This window comes from Myxocyprinus asiaticus, chromosome 31 (genome assembly GCF_019703515.2).
Source record: "Myxocyprinus asiaticus isolate MX2 ecotype Aquarium Trade chromosome 31, UBuf_Myxa_2, whole genome shotgun sequence".
Taxonomy (NCBI): domain Eukaryota; kingdom Metazoa; phylum Chordata; class Actinopteri; order Cypriniformes; family Catostomidae; genus Myxocyprinus; species Myxocyprinus asiaticus.
In genome coordinates this window covers 14,186,519-14,204,386 of record NC_059374.1, presented here as the reverse complement: position 1 = coordinate 14,204,386, position 17,868 = coordinate 14,186,519, and the positions used below count along the sequence as shown (strand labels likewise).

Sequence of the window (17,868 nt, the reverse complement as noted above, 5' to 3'; positions counted from 1 at the left end):
TCTCCTCCGGCAGTCTGGATTGACCCTTTTATCCCTCTCCAGCTCTCACTGCAACACAGAACAGTTGTTAGAGATAATTTCCCACAGGTGTCAATCCTTACCGTTCTTCCTCTCCCGGCCTCGCTCTCTACAGACGTTGCTCAGCCATACCCCCATTTCCACACCATACTTATGAGGAAAGATTCTGACTCTGGAGTAATCTATGTACGTTAAAACACCATCCTGTTTTAGAGTGACCAGTCTTTATAGAGCAGGGCTGGCTGTTAAACAGAAAAGCAGATAGTCAGTGTGAGAAACCACTATGTAGCTTTAGGGGCTCCGCTAGAATAAATGCTTACAAAGGGAGTCACATAAAAGTCAAACAAGTGCAGCAAATTCTCCATAATTCTCTCACAGACTGTCATATTTTCCTTCTCCCCCACCCCTTCCCTTTCCCTCTGAGAGAAACAAAACAACCAGCTACTGCTGTTTATGTGTCTTGCTTATAAATCCACTCTGAAGTGATCATTAAAGTCTTTGATTTGCTTAATGCAAAGAGAGTGTATAGAAATCAGTGAAGGGGATGTGAGATCCAGGCAGGAAGTATGGGGGTGTCCATGTGGTGATTAGTTGAGACTGATCTAGAATCAGATTTATGGAAGGCAGCTGTTGAGGGTTTGACAGACAGGCTGGTCGGAAGACTCCAGCGCTGCTGCAGAACAGAATCGGATTTGAGCCACTGCTGCCTGCGGAGGAGCGTAGAGGAGTGTGTCAGATAACATTTAAACAGAAAGGGTAAGTCACTTTTAATTTCCCTCCTATTGTTTTACTCTGTGCTTTATAGAGCTGTCAAGCTGGTTAGTTTGACTCCTTTTTTATTTGATTGTTATAATATTAACTTTGTCTCTCACTACTACTGTTTGTATGATCAGAAAATGTGGTATTTATTTGAAATACAAGTGAATGAAAGGCAACCCTACAGAAAAAAGAGTGGTCTTAGCTGGTTAATGCTAGTCTCCCAGCATGGCCAAGTTGGTGCTAATCTGGTTTAGCAGGAAGTCCAGGTGGTCTCTCGGCCTTACCATCTGAAAAATGCCCAAGACCCTTCTAAAGCCAGCCTGAATAGGCTGAGAGACCAGCTAAGACCAGCCAACCATCTTTGATTGGTTTAACTTTTTTTGTCAACAGGGAAATAAAAGGCATTGACCTCTTTAAGGCTGAAAAATGCTTAAAAAAACCCTTTAAAACCATCCTGACTAGGCTGAGAGACCAGCTAAGACCAGCCAACCATCTTAGACTAGTTTTAACTTTTTTTTTCAACAGGGAAATGAAAGGTATTGACTTTTATTGGGAGGAATATCCAACTTTATGTTGTCAAATAATAATATCAGCTATTGAAATTAAGAACTTGAGAAACCTGTTGTGTCACCAAAACACTAATTATTAGTCATATCCTATAAGCACTGATCATTTTTTCAAACACTTTTGCTGTTTTTCCCCTTTAAATTGAGTGCCCAATCTTGAGACCTATTTTTAGAGGGCTGATGTGAGGTATTACGGCACGCTGGAGTTATGCAGACGGCAAGATTAGATGGAGTGTGGAAAACTTCCTACAGCTTGTTATGTTTACCCACAGCCTCACTCCACAAGCTCTTATCTGGGCTCCTCTGAGAACTGGTTTTCCCAACTCATAACAGTTTATCCTTCAGCATAACTCCACAGAAACAGAGCATTATCAAGCCAGTTCAAGCTTCCTGCAGTTCTCTTGATATTTGATCAGTTCCAGCTTGACTCCACAAGGAGCCTGTTACCTCTGTTAAAAGGTAAAGTGGCTTGGAAAGACAGTGTTATGTGGGTTGTAATTTTGGCAGCAAAGATGAAACTGGAAACAGTGAAAGTGCATCAGTAGGGTGGGTTACTGGAAAAAGGTCCAGAGGGAAACACACACACACACACACACACACACACAGAGAGAGAGAGAGAGAGAGAGAGAGAGAGAGAGAGAGAGAGAGAGAGAGAGAGAGAGAGAGAGAGAGAGAGAGAGAGGCATATAACAAGATTCAAGACTTTATTTTTAGAACTTTAACAATCCTCTGTAGTCATTGATATGATATAAATGTTTCGTTACTGGCTGGTAATTACGCTTGTAAAAGAGATGAGAAAGGAACAGGAATTGGATCCTGAAGTCCAAACCCAAGGAATGTTTGTATGAGACTTGCAGGCTGTATTTCAGTTTTCCATTCAACTAGCAATGACCTGTCCACATAGTATTTTATTCAAAATTATCTAACAATGAACTAGATTTTTATATTTTATGAAAAAATGTAAGTGGTGCATGTTCCTGCAAGAATGCCACCACAATGCTAGGGTGTTGTCAGTTGTTGCTAGGTTGTTGGTAAGCGGTTACTAAGGTGCTTTGAGTGATTTATAGAACATAGCTATGTGGTTGCTAGGGTGCTCTGGGTAGTTGCTAGGTCGGTTGCTTTCTGGCCCATAGATATGACTTGGGTCACTTAATGTAAGTAATATCTCATCCTGAGGTATGCTGTACACATTAGATAAAATTGTATTTAGGGGTTTATTAATCTAAAAAATCAACTGTGGGTGTTCTAAAAAGAAATATTGATCCACTGTTACAAAGTCGCTGATTAAGACAATATGGAAATGGATTAGTTTAATTGTTTCCCCAAAATATCTTAAGTCTTTGCAAACAACCCCACACAAATCTCTGTGTGTGTATACAAAATAATTGCTACAAAATTCCCTTACATTGCAGTTTTTCACTTTTTAGTCAAATAACAATAAAAGTGCTTTTATTGAAAAAAAAAATCCATCTTAAATTAGATGAATATAAACAACCTAAGCATTCCTCTGACTTTTAGTCATTATCACCATTCATTCATGAAATTCCTAGATAATCAGTCATAATAGCCAGCTGTTTAAAGGGATAGTTTACCCCAAAATGAAAATGCTGTCATCATTTACTCACTCTCATGCCATCCCAGATGTGTATGACTTTTTTTTTTCTGCTGAACACAAACAAAGATTTTTAGAAGCATATCTCAGCTCTGTAGGTGCATTCAATGCAAGTGAATGGTGGGAAGAACTTTAAATAAAGGCAGCATAAACGTAATCCATAAAACTAATCCATATCTTTAGAAGCAATATGATAGGTGTGGGTGAGAAACAGATCAACATTTAAGTCCTTTTTACTGTAAATTCTCCTCCCTGTCCAGTAGGTGGTGATGTGCACAAAGAATGCGAATCGCCAAAAATAAAAGAAGAAGAATGTGAAAGTGAATATTTATAGTAAAAAAGGGCCTTAAATATTGATCTGTTTATCACCCACACCTATCATGTCACTTCTAAAGATATGGATTAAACCACTGGAGTCATATGGATTACTTTTATGCTGCCCTTTTATGTTTTTTGGACCTTCAAAGATCTGGCCACCATTTATTTGTATTGTATGGACCTACAGAGCTGAGATATTCTTCTAAAAATCTTCGTTTCTGTTCAGCAGAAGAAAGAAAGTCATACACAGCTGGGATGGCATTAGGGTACGGAGCCCCTAAAGGGCCATGGTGGTGGGGAAAAAATAGTAGCATGGGAAAAAAATAAGCATATGCTTTTGCGTTCTCTTGCAAAACTTTGCGTTCCCCCGAGAAACGTTGCAAAACTTGTGCTCTCGTATATGCATTCCTGTGCCTAAATGCTCAGCAGGCTATTGCATTTATGTGAGATGAGTCGAGATGGCAGGTGCCGTGCCTACTTTTTGTGGAAAACTTGTAAACTTATAAACATGTAAAGAGTGAAAAGATACAGTGACTCCTTTCTGTATTGCATCATTACATCATAGATAAATCTGATTTATGGCATATGCAAAAAAAAAAAAAAAAAGAAAGAAAACTAATACAGAAAATATATGATTTTATTCTAAATCAAGATAAAACACGTTTAAAAATGCTACAAAAATGACAGTTTTATATATGTAGCATGTTGTCCTAAACTAGAGGCCTAATGGAATTTGAATATCATATGCTCAAAAATTTAATATTATTTTATTTGTACATACTGTATGTTTATGTTGTCATTTATCATGCGCCAGCAGATAGCGACAATTGTGTTATGAGTGAGTCAATAATTCAACACTGACACATACCAAACTGCATAAATGATGCCTCCAAAGGGCACTCAGAAGTGAGAGCAATCATGGTTCCAAACACAAAATTGCAGTTATTTTAAAGCGCAAATCCTTCAGCCTCCACACATAATGAAGCATTTTTTTTTTTTTTTTTGCTTTATTAAAGGAGAGGGAAACACCATCACAACAACAACAAAAGCAATAATAATATGCGCTACAGCATTCCATTTCAATTAGACCACTCGCATTGAATGTAATTTTAACTGTGTTGTCTTTATTTGACACATTCATAAATTGAAGATTATGATTTATAAGTTTTGTCTTTTGGGCTTCACTCTTTCATTGCACTGGCATTCTCTTCTTGTTGAACTCAAAAGCTGGAATAATGCTGGAATGCACATAGAAGAGCTAGCAGAAGACTGTCATTATGATGCATAGCGAGAGAACGCAAAATAATTTGCGAGAGAACGCAAAAATTCTTGTGGGAAGACAAAGTTTTGCGAGAGAACGCAAAAGCATTTGCTTGTTTTTTTTTCCCCACCCAACTATTTTTTTCCCCACCACCTTGACCCTATAGGAGCTCTGTATTAGGGTGAGTATGATGAGAGAATTTTCATTTTTGGGTGAATAATACCTTTTAGTTAGACTTAGTTCTTTTAGTATTATATTTCTTTGGCTAAAAATAATATATTCATCAGCATGAAAAGGCTCTGTCAAATGTTCAGCAGTGAATACCTGAGTAGCCTCTGTTCTGCTAAATTTTGGGAAGGAAAACACACATACTGCTAATACATTATAAAACATTATTGTTACAAGTTATGTGTAAAACTATTCATATGTTGATAAAGTAAATTAATTGTTCAATATGTTTGTAAGACAATGTTTAAACTGTAACGATTACATTTTAAGGATAAAGATTAGTTTATAGACTTTGAAGTCCATCCTATGTCACTGGAGTGATGCAGACAGTGGTCAGTGAAGTTACATTCTTCTTTTGTTTTTGGCAACTTGCATTCTTCGTGCATATCGCCACCTACTGGGCAAGGAGGAGAATTTATGGTAAAAACAGACTTAAATATTGATCTGTCTCACCCACACTTATCATATCGCTTCTGAAGACAGTGATTAAACAACTGGAGTCTTATTGATTACTTTTATGCTGCCCTTATGTGCTTTTTGGAGCTTCAAAATTTTGGTCACCATTCACTTGCATTGTAAGGACCTACAGAGAATTATTCTTGTAAAAATCTTTGTTTGTGTTCAGCAGAAGAAATAAAGTCACACATCTGGGATGGCATGAGGGTGAGTAAATGAGAGAATTTACATTTTGGGGCACATCTCATTTTTGTATAGAATGTAATTTCTTTAATGCTCAATTTTTAATTAAATGAATACATAATAAGGCTATCTTATCCATAATTTACATATTTTTGTGTGTGTGTAGAAAGTAATGTAATTAATGCTCTGTTCATTCCATCATAAATCAAGTTTACTAAACAATATTAAGCCAGTAATTAAAGCTAATTAGTATTGGCTTGTCTAGTAACAAATCTGTTATTAATAAAGTACTAAACTCTTCTATTAAATATAACTTGACCCCCGTTCTAAAGTGAAAATTTAACTTATTCAAGTTATTGGTTTGGTTTGTATTTATTTGGAGGAATTCAAGTTTATTTAGTATAAGTATATTAATACAATAATTGGTCAGACAGTAAGTTGTTACTACAACTCCTATTCTGAAAAAGTTAGGACAGTATGAAAAATGCTAATAAAAACAAAAAGTAGTGATCTATAAATTATTTTCACCCTTTGTTATATTGAAAGCACCACAACTAAACATATATGGTGTTTTACTTTGTGAATTTCATGTACAGTAATTTGAAATCAGATGATTGCAACATGCTTCAAAAAAGTTGAGACAGGGCAATTTAAGGCTAATAACAATTTGACGAATTGAAATAACAAGGAAATGTAAAAGAGGAGATGTTAAACAGGTGAGGCAATCGTGTCATAGTATATAAGGAGCCTCCAAAAACAGCCTAGTCCTTCAAGAGCAAGGATCATTCGAGACTTGTCAATTTGCCAACAGATGCTTCAGCAAATAATCCAGCACACTGAGAACATTGTTCACCAAAGACAAATTGGAAGGATTTTGGGCATTTCACCCTCTACAGTGCACAATATAGTTAAAAGATTCAAAGAATCTGGTCAAAATCCTTCGTGCGTAAAGGGCAAGACGAAAACCACTTCTGAATGTGCATGATCTCTGATCCCTCAGACGTCACTGTCTTAAAAAACATCATTCATTTGTAATGGATATCATGAACACGGGCTTGGGATAACTTTAGTAAACCTTTGTTGGTCAACACCATTCGTCGCTGCATCGACAGATGCAAGTTAAGACTTTACTGTGCAAAGCAGAAGCCCTACATCAACATTGTCCAGAAGTGCTGCCGACTTCTCAGGGCTCGGTCTCATCTTAGATGGAATGTAGAACAGTGGAACTGTGTTTTTTGGTCCGAAGAGTCCACATTTCAAATAGTGTTATCTGGGCCAAAGAGGAAAAGGGCCATCCAAGCTGTTATTAGCATCAGGTCCAAAAGCCAGTGTCTGTATGGGCCAGGGGTGTGTCAGTGCCCATGGCATGGGTAACTTGCACATCTATGAGGGCACCATTAATGCAGACAGATTTGCAAAAATCTTGGAGCAACATATACTGCCATCCAGCACCGTCTTTTCAGGGACATCCATGCATTTTCCAGCAGGACAACTTCAAACCTCATACTGCCCGGATTTCAAGTGCATGGCTGTGTAACCAGAGAGTGCGGGTGCTAGACTGGCCTGCCTGCAGTCCTGACCTGTCTCCAATTTAGAATGTGTGGCGCATTATGAAGCACACCATACAGCATCCATTACTCCCCAACACTGTCCTTGGGAGCAAGTTCCAAATGCCAGAAGGTCCCACGTTCCTCTGTACAAACAACAGTACGCAAGTATAAACACCATGGGACCACACAGCCATCATACCACTCAGGAAGGAGATGCATTCTGTCTCCTAGAGTTTAACGTAGTTTGGTGTGAAAAGTGCAAATCAATCCCAGAACAACAGCAAAGGACCTTGTGAAGATGCTGGAGGAAACAGGTAGACAAGTATCTATATCCACAGTAGAACGAGTCCTATATCAACATAACCTGAAAGGCTGCTCAGCAAGGAAGAAGCCATAAAAAAGCCCGACTACAGTTTGCAAGTGCACATGGGGACAAAGATCTTACTTTTTGGAGAAATGTCCTCTGGTCTAATGAAACAAAAATTTTACTGTTTGGCCATAATGACCATTGTTATGTTTGGAGGAAAAGGGGTGAAGCTTGCAAGCCGAAGAACACCATCCCAACTGTGAAGCATGGGAGTGGAAGCATCATGCTGTGGGGGTACTTTGCAGCAGGAGGGACTGGTGCACTTCACAAAATAGATGGCATCATGAGGAAGGAACATTATGTGGATAAATTGAAGCAACATCTCAAGACTCAGCCAGGAAGTTAAAGCTCAGTCGCAAATGGGTCAATAACCCCAAGCATACCTCCAAAGTTGTGGCAAAATGGCTTAAGGACAACAAAGTCAAGGTATTGGAGTGGTCATCACAAAGCTCTGACCTCAATCCAAGAGAAAAGCATGTGCAAGTAAGGAGGCCTACAAACCTAACTCAGTTACACCAGTTCTGTCTGGACAAATTTGCCAAATTTCCAGCAACTTATTGTGAGAAGCTTGTGGAAGCTACCCAAAACGTTTGACCCATGTTAAACAATTTAAAGGTAATGCTACCAAATACTAACAAAGTGTATGTAAACTTCTTATCACTGGGAATGTGATGAAATAAATAAATAAATAAATCATTCTCTCTACTATTATCCTGACATTTCACATTCTTAAAAAAAGTAGTGATCCTAACTGACATGTGATTAAATGTCAGAAAAACTGAGTTTAAATGTATTTGGGTGAGGTATATGTAAACTTCTGACTTCAACTATATATATATATATATATATATATATATATATATATATATATATATATATATATATATATATATATATATACAATCTACCGGTCAAAAGTTTTGAAACACTTGACTGAAATGTTTCTCATGATCTTAAAAATCTTTTGATCTGAAGGCGTATGCTTAAATGTTTGAAATTAGCTTTGTAGACAAAAATATAATTGTGCCACCATATTAATTTATTTCATTATAAATCAAAAATTTTATAATTAAAAAAAAAGTTTTTGAAATTGATGACTTGGACCAAATAACAAAGAAAAGCAGTCAATAAGTGCCCAGCATATAGATGGGAACTCCTTCAATACTGTTTAAAAAGCATCCCAGGGTGATACCTCAAGAAGTTGGTTAAGAAAATGTCAGGAGTACATTTCTGCAAATTCTAGGCAAAAGATGACTACTATGAAGATGCTAAAATATAACACAGTTTTGATTTATTTTGGATTTTGTTTAGTCACAACATAATTCCCATAGTTCCATTTATGTTATTCCATAGTTTTGATGACTTTACTATTATTCTAAAATGTAAAAAAAAAAATAAAAAAAACAAAGAATGAGTAAGTGTTTCAAAACCTTTGACCGGTAGTATATAGTATGTATATATATATATATATATATATATATATATATATATATATATATATACAATACTGTGCAAAAGTCTTAGGCACATAATATGTTTCACAAAAACATTTGTCTTAAGATGGTTATTTATATTTTCAGTTTTAGTGTGTCAATTGGAAATATACATTTTAGACCAACATTCCTTTTGCAAATAGATTAGAATAAAATTGAAGAACAGGGAGCACTGCAACAGATGGCATGGCCCCCACAGTGCCCACCACTGAACTTCAAGTCAGTCTAGGATTACATAAAGAAACAGAAGTAATTGAGATAGAAGAACTGTGGCATATTGTCTAAGAAGCTTGGAAAATCCTATCTGCCAAAAAATAAGAAAAAATGTGTCCAGGTGTTCGTAGGAGAATTAGTGCTATTTTGAATGCAAAAGTGATCAAACCAAATATTGATTTAGCTTTTTTTATGTTTACTGGACTTTGTATGACATTAATTGATCAATGAAAACTATTAATTGCATTGTTTTTGAAGAAATCCTCACTATGCAACATTTTTCACAAGTGCCTAAAACTTTTGCACAATAGTGTATACAGTTGTGCTCAAAAGTTTGCATACCCTGGCAGAAATTGTGAAATTTTGCCATTGATTTTGAAAATATGACTGATCATGCAAAAAAAACTGTCTTTTATTTAAGGATAGTGATCATATGAAGCCATTTATTATCACATAGTTGTTTGGCTCCTTTTTAAATCATAATGATAACAGAAATCACCCAAATGGCCCTGATCAAAAGTTTACATACCCTTGAATGTTTGGCCTTGTTACAGACACACAAGGTGACACACACAGGTTTAAATGGCAATTAAAGGTTAATTTCCCACACCTGTGGCTTTTTAAATTGCAGTTAGTGTCTGTGTGTAAATAGTCAATGAGTTTGTTAGCTCTCACATGGATTCACTGAGCAGGCTAGATACTGAGCCATGGGGAGCAGAAAAGAACTGTCAAAAGATCTGCGTAACAAGGTAATGGAACTTTATAAAGATGGAAAAGGATATAAAAAGATATCCAAAGCCTTGAAAATGCCAGTTAGTACTGTTCAATCACGTATTAAGAAGTGGGAAATTTGGGGATCTCTTGATACCAAGCCAAGGTCAGGTAGACCAAGAAAGATTTCAGCCACAACTGCCAGAAGAATTGTTCGGGATACAAAGAAAAACCCACAGGTAACCTCAGGAGAAATACAGGCTGCTCTGGAAAAAGACGGTGTGGTTGTTTCAAGGAGCACAATACGACGATACTTGAACAAAAATTAGCTGCATGGTCGAGTTGCCAGAAAGAAGCCTTTACTGTGCCAATGCCGCAAATGACAACACCTTTACACGCCTCACAGCTTCTGGCACACTGTAATTTGGAGTGACGAGACCAAAATAGAGCTTTATGGTCACAACCATAAGCGCTATGTTTGGAGAGGGGTCAACAAGGCCTATAGTGAAAAGAATACATCTCCACTGTGAAACATGGTGGTGGTTCACTGATGTTTTTGGGGGGGGAGGGAGGTGTGAGCTCTAAAGACACGGGGAATCTTGTGAAAATTGATGGCAAGATGAATGCAGCATGTTATCAGAAAATACTGGCAGACAATTTGCATTCTTCTGCACGAAAGCTGCACATGGGACGCTCTTGGACTTTCCAGTATGACAATAACCCTAAGCACAAGGCCAAATTGACCCTCCAGTGGTTACAGCAGAAAAAGGTGAAGGTTCTGGAGTGGCCATCACAATCTTCTGACCTTAATATCATCGAGCCACTCTGGGGAGATCTCAAACGTGCGGTTCATGCAAGACGACCAAAGGCTTTGCATGACCTGGAGGCATTTTGCCAAGACAAATGGGCAGCAAGAATTTGGGGCCTCATAGACAACTATTACAAAAGACTGCACGCTGTCATTGATGCTAAAGGGAGCAATACACAGTATTAAGAACTAAGGGTATGCAGACTTTTGTACAGGGGTCATTTCATTTTTTTCATTGTTGCCATGTTTTGTTTTATGATTGTGCCATTCTGTTATAACCTACAGTTGAATATGAATCCCATAAGAAATAAAAGAAATGTGTTTTGCCTGCTCACTCGTGTTTTCTTTAAAAATGGTACATATATTACCAATTCTCCAAGGGTATGCAAACTTTTGAACACAACTGTATGTGTATATATATATATATATATATAAATATTTGCGTCATAACTTTTCTTTGTTTTACTTTTTTTTTTTTTTCCTAAAACTTTCTGTTTAATTGCAAGTATAATAACTTGCCTTATTTTTAATTCAAGATTTTCAATGTGGTCCCCACTTTATTAATTTTAAAAGAAATATCCATATTCAGATGCTGGTCTTGGATATTTTGGGGGGCTCTGCATGCTGAGGAAGCTCTGTTTGCTATTGGTTGTTGCAGGTCGGCGTGGGATACCTGCAGGTCAATGCAGATGGACTGAGACTGGAGGGAGACTCTGACTTCCTCTTCCATCTTCATGCCCAGAAAATTGACTCCAGAGAGGTAGGGGTAAATACACACTAATTCACAAACTGTCAGATGTCTGTGAGATTCATGTCATGTCAGATACATTTTCATTTGTATCAGTATGTGATGAATAGTACTTTTAGTACTCACAAAATGTGACTCAGTGTTCTCTTTATAACAGGATTCAGCTCTTCTGGTGCACTCCTCTGAAAATGTCACTCTCAGTGCTCGCAATACCAATGGTGATGTCACAGGGAGTGTCTCTGTAGGTATGAGACATACAACACATTTATTGGCTGATTTCATGACTTTATAACTCTCTTAAATTGTCCAGTAGCCCGTGTGGCCTAGGTGACATCACTGAAAAAGAAAAGTTGTTTCAGAGGCGGAGCAACAAGCAAGTTTAACATTTTGATGTCAAATTATGGAGACACATTTTTTTTTCTTTGGAATAATGTGCACTGGTGAATTGTGCACAATGAAACCAGGAATATGCATTTAGAAAGTAAATAGGGTCAATCCTTAAGCACAGAACTAAGTGTCTGAATCAAGAGCCATGAAAGTGTGACACAAGACAATGCATCCAATAATCCATGCATCCCATCAGACACAGATTGCTTTTGCAATATTGCTTACATCTTAATACTAACATTCTGTAAATAATGTTTAATATTCAATTAAAATGAATATTCAGTCATATTCAGTTTTGATTTATGTTTGTTTAAATTATTTGCATTCTCATGTCCAGGCCAGGCTAGGAGCTTTGGCCAACACTTCAACATCAGTTCAAACCATGATGAAAATATATTTTATGCAGATGGAAATGGAGCCATTGTGGGTAAAGGAAAGCTCTGTGTAACAGGTGAGCCTGAAATGGAAGAACCAGAGGATTTTGTATAATGTGCAAAAAAAGATTTGTATTGTCAATATTAACATTATTTTATTGACAAGAGAACTTTGAATTGAAGAGATCTAAAATGTATGAAGTGTCCATTTTGCATGTTTTTAAAAGCAAAGTCATTGTGAGCTATCCTGTAAAGGGTAAATTGGGTTGTTATACTGGGTGATTATACTTCATTACTAAACTAATCTTTCAGAAGTAAACGGTGAACCTTTTGGGTTCCTCAGTTGATGATGCTACATTGTGAGGTGCTTTAGAGCTCATTTAATGACCACCTGTGTGCAATTGTATGGAAAATGACATAGACATCTTAGGTAAATCTTAAGGTTATAAAAAAGTAAATGCTGACAATGTTTGTAAATGTTACATACACTCACTGAGCACTATATTAGGAACACCTGTACATCTACTTATTCATGTGATTATCTAATCAGCCAATCATGTGGCAGCAGTGCAATGCATAAAATCATACAGATACAGTCAGGAGCTTCAGTTAATGTTCCCATCAACCATCAGAATGGGGAACTTAATGGATATTTTAAAGAATATTAACTACTTGAATTTACTCATTTAAGTTGATTTAACAAGAGGATATTTCAATCTTTATGTAAACCTATGTTGCAAACAAAATAAATACTTAAAATAAACTATATTCAAGAACAGGCCCCTGTTTAGATTAAGAGGTGTCCCACTTTGACAATAAAGGTGTCCCACTTTACCAGTACTGTCTGAAATAATGTTTTGACTTTCGATAAAGGTGCAATGTCCGGTTATTTGGCATTTAGATCATAATTTAAAGTGCCAGGAAAAGTAAAATGTCCATAAGTGTCACATTTTCCCACACTCTCCCTACTGATTTTAATAAAGAATTTTAACGTTTACGGATTGGTCTCATTCACTTCCATTGTAAATGCCTCACTGGAACCCAGATTTTTGCTTTTGTTTTTTTGTTTTTTTAAAGAAAAGGGGGTAATTTATATTATGCCACAAATGCTGTCGATTGAGCTTAACTTGTTTTGAACTCGGAATATTCCTTTATAGCTCAATCAACAGCATTTGTGGAATAATGTTGATTACCACAAAAATGTAATTTGACTTGTCCATCCTTTAAAAAAATCAGAATTACAGTGAGGCTCTTACAATGGAAGTGAATGGGGCCAATCCATAAATGTTAAAATACTCACTTTGTCAAAAGTATAGCCACAAGATGTAAACAACATGCAAGATAACATGATTTTAGTATTATAAAATCACTTACTAACCTTTTCTGTGTAAAGTTATGTCCAATTTTACAACTTCGTCACCATGACGACATAACACTATAAACCCTAAACGACCATAAAAACAACAATTTATACAACTTTACAGCTCCAATACACTGCCTGGCCAAAAAAAAAATAAAATAAAATTAAATACTCTAATATTTCGTTGGACCGCCTTTAGCTTTGATTACGGCGTGCATTTGTCGTGGCATTGTTTTTCAACAAACTTATGCAATGTCATAACATTTATTTCTGTCCAGATTTGTATTAATTTTTGGCCGAGATCTTGTATTGACGACAGGAGAGTCGAACCACTCCGTAAAGTCTTCTCCAGCACATCCCAAAAACTTTCATGGGGGTTAAGGTCAGGACTCTGTGATGGCCAACTCATGTGTGAAAATTATTTCTCATGCTCCCTGAACCACTCTTTCACAATTTGAGCCCAATGAATCTTGGCATTGTCGTCCTGGAATATACCCATGCTGTCAGGGAAGAAAAAATCCATTGATGGGATAACCTGGTCATTCAGTACATTCAGGTAGTCAGCTGACTTCATTTTATTGCCGCATAACGTTGCTGAGCCTAGAACTGACCAGTTGAAGCAACCCCAGATCATAACACTGCCTCCAGAGGCTTGTACAGTGTGCACTATGCATGACGGTGCATCGCTTCATGCGCTTCCTTTCTTACCCTGATGCTCACATCGCTTTGGAATAGGGTAAATCTGGACTCATCAGACCACACAACCTTTCTCCATTGCTCTCAGTCCAATCTTTATGCTCCCTAGCAAATTGAAGTCATTTTTTCCAATTAGCCTCACTAACAAGTGGCTTTCTTGTGGCCACACAGCTGTTTAGTCCCAATCCTGTAAGTTCTCATCACATTGTGCATGTGGAAATGCTCTTACATTCACTATTAAACTTAGCTGTGAGTTCTACTGTCGATTTTTTACGATGTGACTTCACCAAGGGTTTTAGTGATCTCGGATCATGATCATTCAAGATTTATTTCCGACCACATTTCTTCAGGGAAGTTGACAGTTCACCACAATCCTTCCAGGTTTTAATAATGCGTTGGACAGTTCTTAACCCAATTCCAGTGATTTCAGCAATCTCCTTAGTTGTTTTCTTTGCTTGATGCAGGCCAATAATTTGCCCCTTCTGAAACACAGTAACATCTTTTCCACAACCACGGGATTCGTCTTCCGACATGGTTGAGAAGCTACACACTGCATCAGTTAGGGTTAAAAGAATTGTTGTCAGTTGAAACATCTTAATCACTGCAATAATAATTCAACCATAGGCTCTTAAGTATCTGCTTATTTAAATCCAAATGGTGACTTTTTTTTGGCCAGGCAGTATAATACACAAGTTTTAAAGGAATAGTACACCCAAAAATGAATATTCTCTCATGATTGACTCACCTTTAAGCCATCCCAAATGTGTATGTCTTTCCTTCTTCAGCAAATCTGAAATGAAAATTCTTATAAGCACATTTCAGCTCTGTATGTCTATACAATGCAAATAAATGGGTGCCATCAGGCTGCTTGCTGTTTAACGGTCCAAAAGGTACATTTAGGCAGCATAAAAGTAATCCACAAGAATCCAGTCAATCAATGTCTTCTAATTACGGAGCTGTCGCTTGACGCAAGCGTAATAGCGCGTTCATGTGAGAAGTCGGAAGCGCATGCTTTGTTTACAACAGAGGGGCGAACGTCACGTGAGAGTTAGGTCATTTCAAACAGCATCCCAGTGCTGACCAAAAGTAACGATTTAAAGTTAAAAACTTTTTAATTATCGATTTGTTTCTTACACAAACCTATCGATTTGCTTCAGAAGATATTCATTGATTGACTGGAGTCGTGTGGATTACTTTTATGCTGCCTAAATATGACTTTTGGACTGTCAAACAGCCAGCAGCCTGATGGCACCCGTTCACTTGCATTGTATGGACATACAGAGCTGAATTGTGCTTATAAGAATCTTCATTTTTCATCAATAATTAATGTACTTGGTTTTATAAAATTATAAGCTTCATATTTCAGCCTTTAAACCCTCCAATAATTGCCCCCATTCACTTTCATTGTAAGCGCCTCACTGTAACCTACATTTTTTGCTTTTATTAAAGAACAGGACGAGTCTAAATACATTTTAGTGGCAATTCACATTATGCCACAAATGCTGTCGATTGAGTTTAACATGTATTGAACCCAGAATATTTCTTTAAGTTGCTTTTTGTACAATTGTAAGAGTTCTGTCTGTTTGAACAGGTCCAGAGGGAGCTCTTTTTGAACATTCTGTCAGGACTCCTCTAGTCAAAGAAGTACTGAATAAAGAGCTCAAGTAAGTTAGTGTGGACCACTTAATAATCATTATCTTTATTAATATTACAATTTTAACACCTCTCTTTTTACAATTTTAGCATCCGAACTAATTAGCATTTTTAGTTTTGTCATGTTACTCAACTTGTGACCAAAAATCATTATTATTATTATTATTTTTTTGTATGTTATACATGTTGTGTCCAAAAAAATAATTGCAATATACAGTAACTCTGCATTACTATCATTTTAAGACTGGAGTCTCCAACATGCTCACTCATAATGGATGCCCCAAAAGGAGTTCATGCCAAAGCCTTGGCTGGGAATGTTGATGTAACAGCAAACTTTGATATTCTGCTGCATTCAACTGCAGGACTGGAAAGCAAAAAGTAGATCTTTAAATAGTTTGGCTGTGAAAGGCTCTTTGAAATAGTTGCTTAGTTAAATGTCTGAACCAAAGTGGACACCCAAACACCAGAACCATTCAAGTATAGGAATGGCCATTTCTAAACTATCCAATGAAAGTAGGGAATCTCAATTTAGTAATCAGTGGGCATTTCCAAACCAGGATGGGCATTTCTAAACTATCCAATGAAAGTAGGGAATCTCAATAGTTTGGAAACGCCCACTGACTTGGAAAAAGCCCATTTTTGTTCTGCAGAGACATACAGTAAGTTGCCAACCATATGGTACAGTGGTCCAGGGTTGCTCAACACAAACAAATTAGCAAAGCAAACAATATAAAGTATATATTCATATAAAGTGTTACCAATTCTGTCATTAAAATGTACTTCATTATTGCTGGGTCTGTGGTATATTTCAGTTATTTCTAGATGCTGAATCTGTCCATCTGCCCATGTTACCTGTGGGTAAAGCCAGAACTTCAGGTGACTCTCAGGGAATGTATGATATTTTTGAGGTATGTGTTTGCCCCAGCGGTAAGCTCTTCCTCTCCAGGCCTGGTGTCTCCTCTACATGTAGTGAGCAACAAGACTGCCGAATACGTTTCTCTCCATAACACCTATAGTATACGTGAACCAAATCTCCCATAGCAACAAGGGCTTCTGTCCGATATCTCTCTTGATACAGGGTCTCTAGGCAAGGTAAAAAAAACACCACAGTAACTCGACACATTACTTGTTAAAATGATTGTTTTTTTTTTGTTGTTTTTTTTTTAGTACAGAATTTTCGAAATGAGGCTGGGCAATAAAGGGGCTGGTAAACAGCTTACATCCTATGCAATATAATTTTAAGGTGCAATAACCAAATTTTGTGTACTGAATATGGGCTAGTTTTTGATTAGGAAACAGAGCACTACATCAACAGTATTTTTTTTATTTTTTATGTCAAATCAAACATCGCATTTGCAAAATCTGCTAGTGTATTGTGATGTATTTCTGTTCTGTATGTAAAAGTCAGCATACTCAATGTTGCTTGGCTAAATAAACATATGTGCTAACTTTTCTAAAAGGATTATTTTTGTAATTACATTAATATTATTCTCTGTTTGAGCTGTTCGAAGGTATGAAAAGTTCTCTTGAATTTTGAACGGTTTGGGTTTAATATCACATTTGCTCCTCCATCTTTTCAGTTATCAAAAATGATAAGCAATTTCTATGGCAGCTTGAAACAGGCGTTCGTGTTCCTTTAAGCATTTTCATACATATCAAACACGGTGTGATTGTTTGTATATACATTGCCGTTGGTCGTTCAGTTTATACATATGTTGTATCTTATATTTTAATTGATTTATATTTTGTTTTAACAGGAGAATTGTGTCATATATTTAGGTTCACATGTTTGCAGTAAATGTAAATTATGTTTGCCATACTGACATTTGAATGATAGTTTACCTATCAAACATGCATGGGCAAGTACATGTTTTCTGTTTCCCACATCCCAACTCTGATGATCTGACATCAGCAGTTTTTTCAAAGTGACCAGATAAATCATTAAATCTGATGTTTTGTGTGTTCAATAAATGTATGTTTTTGTGGTTATTTCTTTTAATAATCTCTGTTTACCTTTTACTACGATTTAGATGAACATTAGATACGTTAGATTGAATAAATGCAGGACCACAGATAATAAATACATTTCACCCAAACAAATGAAAAT

General features: G+C 36.7%; 1 protein-coding gene across 3 annotated transcripts; it reads left to right on the top strand.

Annotated features, from left to right (window-relative positions):
- The first annotated feature begins 441 nt into the window (after nt 1-441).
- Nucleotides 442-16,818, top strand: LOC127421914 (gamma-sarcoglycan-like). 3 transcript variants are annotated; one of them, XM_051665137.1, is made up of 7 exons: nt 442-774; nt 5,388-5,425; nt 11,202-11,303; nt 11,449-11,536; nt 12,085-12,129; nt 15,700-15,772; nt 16,005-16,818. In XM_051665137.1, exons 2-7 carry the CDS (start codon nt 5,420-5,422, stop codon nt 16,141-16,143), a joined length of 453 nt encoding a protein of 150 aa, XP_051521097.1. In that variant the 5' UTR covers nt 442-774; nt 5,388-5,419; the 3' UTR covers nt 16,144-16,818. The 3 variants fall into 3 exon arrangements, with proteins under 3 accessions (XP_051521097.1, XP_051521096.1, XP_051521094.1); XM_051665136.1 differs by having other exon boundaries at nt 456-774; nt 5,391-5,425; nt 12,016-12,129; XM_051665134.1 differs by having other exon boundaries at nt 457-774; nt 12,016-12,129.
- Nucleotides 16,819-17,868: the final 1,050 nt, after the last annotated feature.